Consider the following 12,296-nt stretch of genomic DNA (forward strand, 5'->3'; position numbering starts at 1 on the left):
ATAAACCTACATAAACCTATATGGGCCACACAAAAAAAAAAAAAAACCTTCAGTTTTCATAGAAATGTAGGTTTATTTAGAAAAGTACAGTATAACTGGCACTGGACATTCTCACGCTCGTAGGGTTTAAAAGTAAACAGAAGAGCAAATTTATTTTAAGGAGAAGTGCATTTGCACATAACCAGTGTTTCAGTCCAACTACCTTGACATATTAAGAAAAGTTTGGTAATGGGTGATGTATGCTGTTGCACAGCTATAAAACACAAGATCTTGCGGATTTTGAAGTCCTATGAGTGTGTTCTTCACTTTGAAACACAAAGTAAAGAAACAATCAATACAAAATGGCAGGGCGCCACAGGTAATATTTACCAGCTTCATATGGAATATCTCAAAACAAGAACAAATATGTTAAATATTTGCACAAAATATACCGTATATACTCGAGTATAAGTTGAGTTTTTCAGCACATTTTTTGTGCTGAAAAACACTCACTCGTCTTATACTCGAGTCAGTTGTCTGTATTATGGCAATTTTCATTGCCATAATACAGACAAGGACCGGGGGCTGTCAGGAAGCCGCGCGGAGCGTTGCCACGGTAACCCATGGCAATGCTCTGACCCCGCGGCTCTCGCGAGAGTTGCAGAGGAAGCTGACCTGGGAGCTGCACGGACGGAGGAGAGAGAAGGGAGCTGACAGGAGCTGCTGTGAAGGTAAGTTACAGCTTCCTGCCAGCCCCCCTCCTACAGCCCATCCACTGGACCACCAGGGAGTGAGAGCCCCCCTCCCTGGCCAGCTAACAAGGGAAAAAATAAAAAAATAATAATAAAATAAAATAATAATAATAAAAAAAAAATAATAACATTAAAAAAATATATATTGCAATAATAATTAAATAATAATAATTAATAAAATGCCCACCCCCACCAATGCTCTGCACTCACACACACACACTGCACTCTCACACACACACACACACACACACACACTGCACTCACACTGCATTCATACACACACTGCACTCATTATATACACACACTGCATTCATACACACACTGCATACACACTGCATTCATACACACACTGCATACACACTGCATTCATACATACACACTGCACTCATACACACACTGCCCTCATTATATACACACTGCACTCACACACTGCACTCATATACACACACTGCACTGCATTCATTATATACACACTGCACTCATACACACACACTGCACTCATATACACACACTGCACTCCATTCATTATATACACACTGCATTCATACACACACACTGCATTCATACATACACACTGCACTCATACACACTGCATTCATTATATACACACTGCATTCATTATATACACACTGCACTCACACACTGCATTCATTATATACACACTGCATACACACTGCACTGCATTCATTATACACACACTGCACTCATACACACACTGCACTCATATACACACACTGCACTCATATACACACACTGCACTCCATTCATTATATACACACTGCATTCATACACACACTGCATACACACACAGCATTCATATACACACTGCATTCATACACACACACACACTGCATTCATTATATACACACACTGTAAATAAATATTCAGTTAATATAACTTTTTTAGGATCTAATTTTATTTAGAAATTTACCAGTAGCTGCTGCATTTTCCACCCTAGTCTTATACTCGAGTCAATAAGTTTTCCCAGTTTTTTGGGGTAAAATTAGGGGCCTCGGCTTATATTCGGGTCGGCTTATACTCGAGTATATACGGTAAGTGTGCAGTTATCAATAATAAGCCTGAGTAGGCTTGGATCCCTTAAGGCTAGCAGCTTTTTCACAGCACAGAATTCATAATACACAGAGCACAGTGCAAGTGTAGTGTAGATGAGATAAAGTAAAGGGCAGTGTAAGGTGCTCCAAATAACTGCCAAAAAAAAACAGATAATACCCACTTTCCCTTCACAGCACATAACAACATAGCACAGAATTAGAGTGAAAATAAATATAAAGTGCATAAATCGTTCAAAAAGTGCTCACCCATGGTCTTCTCCGGTCTTCTTCCTTTTAAATCCGCCGGTGTGCGCGTCTTGTATGGTGACCACGCATGCGCGAACCACATTGAACGTAACGCCATAAGTAATGACGCCAGAAACGGCTGCTTCGCGCATGCGCTGCAATCCACCACAGGAACAGTGCAGCCCTGGAGAAGTCTTGAAGGCGAGCATCTGAGGTGGGAGTATAGATAGAAGATTTAAGTCTTCAGCAGAGAGTAAGGGCCTAGACGGGACATAATTGTGTATTAGTAATGCAAGATAGGTGTTACATATTCATCCGCTTATAGAAATGTGGTTAATGACATTTACTGTCCACACAGGAAAAGTTGTGCCGAGCAGCAACCTAATCCACAGAAGGGTTAATGCTGAGCAGCAATTATGCAAATGAAACCTGGTAACTGACTTTGGGGTCAAAGGCCAGTTACAGCCTATCAGAACTAAAGGAGGGGTATTTAGGCCCAGTTCTCATCCTGCTCAGTGCCCTGTTGTGGTTGTCCGAGAGCGCTTTCCTGTTATTAGTTTTCTACCTGGTTTTTTACTTTGGCTTTGTTTATTGACTTCTCTATATTCTGGCATCCTGACTCCTGGCTTTCCTCAACGTTGCATCCCTTTCTGTGTTCCCTGACCTCGGCTAGTATTTTTGACTATTCTATGTACGTTAAATCCGGCCATTCTAAGGACCGGTAATACGTTACTTATTTGTCATCTGTGCTATACAGTTCTACGTGCTGGATCAAACAATAATCCTGACAATAGGTGGGAGCAGAATTATGTAGAGATTTGAAAGCAAGAACCAGAATTTTAAATGAAACCCTATATCTTACAGGAAGGCAATGTAGGGACTGACGGAGGGGTGAGGTGTGGGAGGTGCGGGCAGACAGGAAGATGAGCCTCGCCGCCGCATTCATTATAGACTGTAACGGCACAAGTTGGGAGCACATAAGACCACTGAGAAGCGGATTACAGTAGTCAAGGCGAGAAAGGACAATAGAAAGGACCAGCACCTTAGTCGCATTGATTTATTTGATTGGGTAACTAAAATTATAGATCAGGGTGGTGCAGTAGACATTGCTTACCTAGATTTCAGTAAGGCTTTTGACACTGTTGCACATAGAAGGCTTATCAATAAACTGCAATATTTAAGTTTGGATTCCAATATTGTTGAATGGGTAAGGCAGTGGCTGAGTGACAGGCAAAAGAGGGTTGTAGTCAATGGAGTATATTCGATGCTTGGGCTTGTCACCAGTGGGGTACCTCAGGGATCTGTACTCGGACCCATTTTCTTTAATATTTTTATTAGTGATATTGCAGAATGTCTTGATGGTAAGGTATGTCTTTTTGCTGATGATACTAAGATATGTAACAGGGTTTATGTTCCAGGAGGGATACGCCAAATGGCTAATGATTTAGGCAAACTAGAAAAATGGTCAGAGTTGTGGCAACTGACATTAAATGTGGATAAGTGCAAGATAATGCATCTTGGACGTAAAAACCCAAGGGCAGAGTACAGAATATTTGATAGAGTCCTAACCTCAACATCTGAGGAAAGGGATTTAGGGGTGATTATTATGACAAAGGTAGGAAGACAATGTAATAGAGCAGCAGGAAATGCTAGCAGATTGCTTGGTTGTATAGGGAGAAGTATTAGCAGTAGAAAGAGGGAAGTGCTCATGCCAATGTACAGAACACTGGTGAGACCTCACTTGGAGTATTGTACGCAGTACTGGAGACCGTATCTTCAGAAGGATATTGATACTTTAGAGAGAGTTCAGAGAAGGGCTACTAAACTGGTTCATGGATTGCAGGATAAAACTTACCAGGAAAGGTTAAAAGATCTTAACATGTATAGCTTGGAGGAAAGACGAGACAGGGGGGATATGATAGAAACATTTAAATACATCAAGGGAATCAACACAGTAAAGGAGGAGACTATATTTAAAAGAAGAAAAACTACCACAACAAGAGGACATAGGCTTAAATTAGAGGGACAAAGGTTTAAAAATAATATCAGGAAGTATTACTTTACTGAGAGGGTAGTGGATGCATGGAATAGCCTTCCAGCTGAAGTGGTAGAGGTTAACACAGTAAAGGAGTTTAAGCATGCGTGGGATAGGCATAAGGCTGTCCTAACTATAAGATAAGGCCAGTGACTAATGAAAGTATTTAGAAAATTGGGCAGACTAGATGGGCCGAATGGTTCTTATCTGCCGTCACATTCTATGTTTCTATGGCGTTACGTAGGGTCGGATGCGCGCAATGTTTTTGAGATGGAAACGACAGGATTTGGCGATAGACTGAACATGGGGCGTGAAGGAGAGGTCGTGGTCAAAGAGAACACCCAGGCAGCGAGCCTGCGTGTTGGAGCTGATGGTAGCACCTTTGACTTGGAGGGAGACAGACACAGGAGTAGCAACACTTGAGGGAGGAGAGACTAGAATTTCAGTTTTGGTCAAGTTGAGTTTAAGGAAGTGGGCAGCCATCCAGTTAGAAGTAGCAGAGAAGCAGTCAGAGACACTAGTCAAGAGGGACGGGGAGAGATCAGGAGTGGACAGGTAGATTTGAATAATAATGAATATGTTAAAACTCAGGTCCTATAACAACATAAAGTAGTAGTAAAACATTAGAGGCATTCTACATAAAAACAAGAACGTGTAAATGAATAGTAGTAATATTTCCATAATTTAGAAATCCCATACTTTAAAGTAGAAATGAACATATAATACATCTTTATAAGTTATTTAATATAAATTGAACAAGTTCAGTGTATAAAAGAAATATTCAATAGCAAACTATGAATTGATTTTGAGCAGTTATTTGGAGCACCTTACACTGCCCTTTACTTTATCTGATCTGCACTTTAACACTTGCACTGTACTCTGCATATTATGCATTCTGTGCTGTGAAAAAGCTGCTTAAGCCTTAAGGGTTCCAAGCCTACTCAGGCTTATTATTGATAACTGCACACATATTTTGTGCCAATATTTAACATATTTGTTTTAATTTTATCTTTGTCTTCAATAAATTGTTTATTGGTTTTACTAATTATATCTTTTTCTGTTTCCTCTTTATTGTTTTAGGATATTCCATACTAAGCTGGTATATATTCGTGTCTGTGGCTCCCTGCCATTTTGTATTGATTTTTTTCTTTACTTTGTGTTTCTATGTGTACAAAGGTTGGGAGTGACCTTTAGACAGAGGCCTGCCTGCACTTAATTATTATCACTCACTCCACCCATCCACTTTTAGTTGTTCTTTTGTTCTTCACTTTAGCTGAGATCTTCAACTTGATGATCTCAGCCAATCCAATGCTTTCCCATAGGAAAGCATTGGGAGGCTATTGTGCATGTGTGGAAAAAAGCTGCACGGCCAATCAGCATCTCCATGGGGACCGTTCAGCGCCTCCATGCAGACTCAATCTAATACACTGCCCCCAAATCCAATACATTGCCCCCTCCCTCAAATTATTACTCTGACCCCTCCACCCCCCAAATGAATGCAGTGTGTGCTCCCCCAAATTAGTATACTGCCCATTCCATCCTCCAATTTAATACACTGCCCCCTGCCTCCCAAAATGAATACACTGCTGTGACGGACCGCCTGGCAACCCGACCTGGCGCCTCCGCCAATCGATGCTCCTAATGCTCTCCGAGGACTCCAAGCACTCCACCAGACACCATCAGCACCGTAGTCCCCACGTCAAGCCTTCATCCACCCACCCTGGACACAAGACCAGAATCCAGCTTCCAGTGGGTGAACCTCTCCTACTCCAGAGAGTATAGCAGGAACAGCTCTTATAAGAGCTAGTGATTATAATCCCAGGGGAGTATAGTGATATACAGGGCCGGATTAACATAGGGGCTGATGGAGCTGCAGCTCCAGGCCCATGGAATAGGCCCATACTTTTGGGTGTGCCACCTGACTGGTATTTTACCAGCACAGACAGTATTTGAGGCTGCCTGGCTGTGCTGGTATTGCAGTAATACCGGCAATACAAATGCAGATATTTTTTTCAGTATAAACGGAGATTAATCTGCAATACCAGCACCGGCCAGTGTGTGTGGAGAGAGGCAGGGATAGGAAGTTACAACATATCCCTCCCTGCCTCTCTCTACTCACTGATGTGCGGGGGAGCAGCTACACATCACAGAGAGTTCAGACAGCAGCTCCCAGTCTGCAGAGACAGACTACAGCTCAGGGAAGTGAAGGATGGGGGGCAGCAGGGGAATATGGGGACACTAAGACACTAGGGGACAATGAGAGATATGGGGATGCTGAGGCATGGGGACGCTGTGAGACATAGGGAAATTGGGAGACACATTGGGACATGGAGACACTAGGGACACAGTATCTCCATGTCTCCCAGTGTCCCCATGTCCGTAGTGTCTCAGTGTCCCCATGGCTCCCAGTGTCCCCATGTCTCTCAGTGTCCTCAAATATCTGTCTCCCAGTGTCCCCATGTCTCCCAGTGTCTCAGTGTCACCATGTCTCCCAGTGTTCCCAAATTTTTCACTGTCCCCATGTCTCCCAGCCAATGTCCCTAGTGTCTCAGTGTCCCCACAGCTCCCAGTGTCCCCTAGTCTCCCTGTGTCTGTGTCCCCATGTCTCTCAGTGTCCCTAGTGTCTCAATGTTCCCATGTCTCCCAATGTCCCCAAATATCGGTCTCCAGGTGTCCACATGTCTCGCAGCCAGTGTCCCTAGTGTCTGTGTCCCCATGTCTCCCAGCCAGTGTCCTTAGTGTCTCCATGTCTCCCAGTGCCCCCATGTCTATGTACACAAGTGCCCCATGTCTCCCAGTGTCCCCATGCCTTCCAGCCAGTGTCCCTAGTGTTGGTGTCCCCATGCCTCCCAGCCAGTGTCCCTAGTGTCTCAGTGTCCCCATGCCTCCCAGCCAGTGTCCCTAGTGTTTCCCCATGTGTCCCCTAGTCACCCAGTCTGTGTCCCCATCTGTGTCTGTGTCCCCATGTCTCCCAGTCTCTGTGTCCCCATGTCTGTGTTCCCATATCTCACAGTGTCCCTATGTCTCAAAGTGACCCCTAGTATCGTAGTGACACGGGAAACACTGAGACATGGGGAGAAATGAGGACACTGAGACACTAGGGGACTGGGCGACATGGGGACACTGATACTGTGATACACTGACACTGTGATACACTGTGATACACTGATGCCAGGCTGGCCTTCCAATTTTTTGGACAGACATGCCCCCTTTTTGGGCATGTTCGCCCCTTTTGGCAGTTGTGGTCACATGATTCGCGTCAGTGGCCCACACTTTTACCCCGCCCATTGACTTCCTGCTTCGTTGGACACTGCTGTTAGGGGGTATGGATTTACTTGAAAGATGAAAGCATACATTAGAGAGAGATTAGCATAGAGTATGTGTTTTCTTATAGCTGCATCCTTTTAGTTTCCCTCCAACACCATCTCCATAAGATACATGACGCTTGGGACTGTTTTAGTGTTTTTGGTCGATAAGATTCTGTAATTAGGCCCCATCGTAATTGTCAGCACCAGGCCCACTGGGCTCTTAATCTGGCCCTGGTGATATAGCAATCCCCAGGGTATATACAACTATGTTGAGGATAAACAGGAACTCATTTTAATGGGACCACACTTGGCCTTTTATGACAATCCCCATGCAAGGGTACTCCCACCTGGACCTGATGGAAGACTGAATTACAAAATCACAGACCAATGACAACAGTGTTACAATACATGACACTCCCAGACATAAACGGATAATCCCTCATCTGTGCCTGGGAGATAATTGGATCAGGAACTGTACTAATCTAATCCAATTATCTCCAAGTACAGAAAAACACACTTTTTCTCAAACACACCAAAAGCACCCCAAAAACACATAAAACTCCACAAGTTACATCCCCCGATAGCCCTGATCTAAATGAGCAATATATCCAAAAACCACCCAGATCAGTTCAGGAATTTCCTGGAAGTCATTGATTTGACCGACCACACACTTGGTCCCATGCCCAAAATAGTTCCAGAGAATCAGGGCTTGCGGTCAGTCTAGTTCGGTAGTTTAAAAACGAAAAAAACTACTGAAAGTAGTCAAGGTTCTTGCCCTGGAGCTTGTTTCCCTCATCCAGACGAACAATCCCACCGAACAGTGCCCTTCAAACCGATAGAACCGAACACAGGTGATGACGGTAGTCCAGAGGTGTTCGGGAGTTTCTGTGTCTGATTTTAGTTCCATGAGATTCATGCCCAAACACCGCTGCCGACGTTCATGCGAACAAGATGGCTGCCACCTCGTGGTTGTCCACAGGAATTCGGCCACCCAGACTAACAATTAGAACACTGAGGTGAGAAACGTTCCAAGTTGTTAATAGGTGTTAACAAGCTCCCAGGTGGTCCCTGGTTCGTGCGTTTGTTCAGTAGTCGAACGGGACAATTTTAAAATAGATGGGGAATGCAAACTACCGAACAGAATAGCCAAGAAGGCACTAACAAGGTCTTTTATGAGCCTTTGTTAATGACCCATAGTCCTGAGGCAGGAGGCTGGCAAACAGGCCCCTCCAAAAACACGTGGCAGGGTTACTGGTGCCACAACTTCCCTCCCCCTAATTTAATTGGCTGCCCCCTCCGACCACTCTAATACACTGGCCCCTTCCCTGTATTAATTTGGGGAACAATTGCACTCACAGATACACAGATCAAAAACTAAGGAATGTGGTGTACAGCAATTAAAATGTAACCTTTATTAAAAATCACATTTAAAATAGACTGCCCTTATGTGTGGGATCAGTCTGATATGCAAATGGTATTGTTTCTCTTCGCAATAGCACCAGGGAGCAAAAACAGATTGGAGACTTACATTTATACAATCCCTCCCTTAAATTAATACAGTGCCCCCTCCCTCACTCAAATAATTACAATGTCCACTCCCTCCCCCAATTTAATACACTGGTCCCCCCCTCCTTTAAATTAATACACTGCACCCCCTCCCCAATTTAACACACACAGGAAGGTCCCCGAAGCCCCTCTTCCCCTACCTTAAGATGAGCTGCCCGTCCTCCACTTACAGCTCTGCTCTTCTCTGCTCAAGCAGGCCACATGCTCCTCTGGCACTGCGAGGAGGAGGGAAGGGGGAGTGGCTGGCCTACTCTGCAGACAGACACTCTGTGCTCTTGTGCTTGTGGGAAGGAAGACAAGGATCAGACAGAAAAGATCTTTCCTGTCTTGCGGCTGGTAGCAGCCACAGCACAAAGCAGCCCCAGGGCAGACGGGCCGCAAATTTATTCATTATGGGCCGCAAGTTTGACATGCTTGATCCACTGCACACAAGGAGTGGCATATAATGTACATTGAATAATATGCTATATATTTCTAGCACCAAGGTTCTCAAGGATATAGAAACCCAACAGAAAACGGACACCAGAAATGATACACTGATTCACCACGTACTGCCCGTACATCAGAAAGATTGTATTTCAGCTCCTGCCACCGCAACACATACTACAGAGCAAGTTGTATCTCGTAAGTGTCAATTTCAAAAGCGGTAGTGGTTTTGGTGTCTATAGCCTGTCCCTGCTGGCTGAGCACTGTAAAAACTCCCTCTTCAGAGAAAAGGCAGTGCTTACATTGGTACCTAAGAACACCTCTAGTGGCAGTCTCTGAGACAACCACTAGAGGTGCTTACTAGTCCAGTATGTGGAGAGATGTGGAGAGATTATAAATGCCCCATGTTTAATGCGCTCTTCAGATCTGGGAAAATACAGACATCATGGTGTATTCTTTTCAAAAACAAAATCCTAATTATATGTATGCATTATTTTAACTTGTATTTTAATACAATACCCATATATACCATATTTAAAAGAGATATCTTTAATAACTGCAATTTAACTCTATTATAAATGTTAGGTTTGCACTATGATAGACAGACATGCCGTCTTTATATCTAGGATAGTTGCCAAATCATAAAACTAATGTTTTGCACTTATATTTTCCATATTGTGTCCTTATTACCATTGTGTCTGCTACTCTCTTAGGTCCTCCAGGGAGATCTCCTATTTCCAGAAGTACCTATTTTCAGAGTAGTTCCGCTCCTCAGAGGCAGAGCCGTCATAGTGGGAGCAGTAGGGAGAAGAAAGGTGTGGCCTCACAGAAACAAGGAAGTGGAACAATTTCATTTCCTGCTGTGACTACATCAAAAGGACAATATAAAAATGATGATACACACTCTACAACTGCCAAGAATTTTCGGTACTGTGTTTACATTTTTTATATTTTTTATAATTTGTATATATTATATGTAGGGAAACATTAGTATGCCAGTATTTTTAAAACTATGTACACCCTTGTTATTAAAGCAGTTAGTGCTTTAATAACAAGGGTGGCCAGGCAGTAAATCATCACTATTGCAGATCTACATCTTAAGTGATGCTTTGTCTGCCTTATAGCTTGTGTTCTGTGTTCTACTTAGACACCTTAAAAATTGTAAAATGCACCCCTCATGACAAACATGCCCTCATGTCATTTATAAAGACTACAGTATCTCCTATACATTTAGCCAAATTGCTAGCAAATAAACATTTAAAATATATGTGATTTTTGATAAAACATTTTTTAACAGCTATAGTCTTTATTACTATTCTGTAAGCATAGCAGGAAAGACTACAAAACATGAAGGACAGAAACTTCTATGTATGCCTCTGGCCAAGACAGGATTAACACAGGTGCTGATGGAGCTGCAGCTCCAGGCCCATGCCCATGGAATAGGCCTATTGATTTTTAAAAAAAATCATATTTTTTTACACACTACTCTTAGGGTTGCCACCTGGCCGGTATTTATTTGAGGCTGCCTGGCCGGTGCCGATATTGCAGTAATACTGGCAATACAAATGCCGGTATTTTTCTCAGTTTAAACAGATTACTCTGCATTACCAGCACCGTAGGGGTCGCTGTGTGTGTGGAGAGGCAGGGATAGGAAGTTACGGCATATACCTGCATCTCTCTATTCACTGATCCATGGGGGAGCAGCTACACAGCACCGAGAGTCCAGACAGCAGCTCTGAGCCTGCAAAGACAGCCTACAGCTCAGGGAAGTGAGGAATGGGGTAAAGGCTGCAGGGAGACATAGGGACACTGAGACACCAGGGAACTCTGTAAGACATGGGGACACAGGGAAACCTTTGGGGACACTTGGAGACACTGGGATGCAGACACACATGGGGCATTGAGACTTGGGGACTCTTAGACATGGGGACACTGAGACACTAGGGGCGCTAGAAGACATGGGGACACAGTCACTTGGCAGCACTGAGACACCAGGGGACACTGAGACACTAGGGGCAGCTGAGAGACATGGGGACACAGACACACATGGGGACACTGGGAGACATGGGGACACAGACACTAGGGATACAGCCAGTGTTCCCATGTCTCCCAGTGTCCCTAGTGTCTGTGTCCCCATGTCTCCCAGTTTCCCCATGTCTCCCAGTTTCCCCATGTCTCCCTGTGTCCACATGTCTCCCAGTGTCTGTGTCCACATGTCTTCCAGTGTCCCCAACTGTCTTAATGTTCCCTTGACATGGGGACACTGGGAGACATGGGGGCACAGACACTAGGGGACACTGAGCTACATGGGCACACTGGGAGACATGAGGCACTGAGACACTGTGATACATAGTGATACATAGTCTGTGTCCCCAAGTGTCTCAGTGTCCCCTAGTGACATTGGGACAGTGGGAGAAATGGGGACACAGACACTAGGGGACACTGGGATACATGGGGAGACAGGGAGACATTGTGAGCGATCCATCTTTACAGCAGAATCAAACTGTAAGTAGTTTTTTGATGATTTTACAGAATTTTCTCTTGTGTCACTCCTTGTAATGCAAATTAGTTATGCAAATTAGCAAGGCCTGTATTTTTTTCCCTAACTACTAACCCTAAATACTCTTCACATACTTTTGCTTAAGTATGGAAACGTAAGACGGATATATGGAAACAAAACTTATGTGGACTAGCTGAAATTACCTAGTTAAGGTAATGCTGACTTTGGTCTCTCTGTGGCTTTGGTCTCTCTGTGACTGTGGCATGTTCCGTTTCTTCTACACTCACTACATCCACATTTTCTCTGTCTCAGACTGTATACCATGAGCTTCTGTCTGCTAGTAAGAAGGTAAGGAGACAATTCCCAGATTTTACTATTAACATGACGTAAAGTCATGATTTATTAAAGACACGGAGGCGAGTATTATGCATA

General features: G+C 43.8%; 1 protein-coding gene across 1 annotated transcript in view; it reads left to right on the top strand.

Annotated features, from left to right (window-relative positions):
- The window catches only part of AGBL3 (AGBL carboxypeptidase 3), a 143,510-nt gene that overhangs the window by 116,829 nt on the left and 14,385 nt on the right, over nt 1-12,296 (top strand). Inside the window, exons 20-21 of the mRNA XM_063447552.1 lie at nt 9,417-9,562; nt 10,078-10,291. Coding sequence (XP_063303622.1) covers nt 9,417-9,562; nt 10,078-10,291 — 360 coding nt within the window. The remainder of the gene's footprint in view (nt 1-9,416; nt 9,563-10,077; nt 10,292-12,296) is intronic.

Source organism: Pelobates fuscus, chromosome 3 (genome assembly GCF_036172605.1).
Source record: "Pelobates fuscus isolate aPelFus1 chromosome 3, aPelFus1.pri, whole genome shotgun sequence".
NCBI classification, from domain to species: Eukaryota; Metazoa; Chordata; class Amphibia; order Anura; family Pelobatidae; genus Pelobates; species Pelobates fuscus.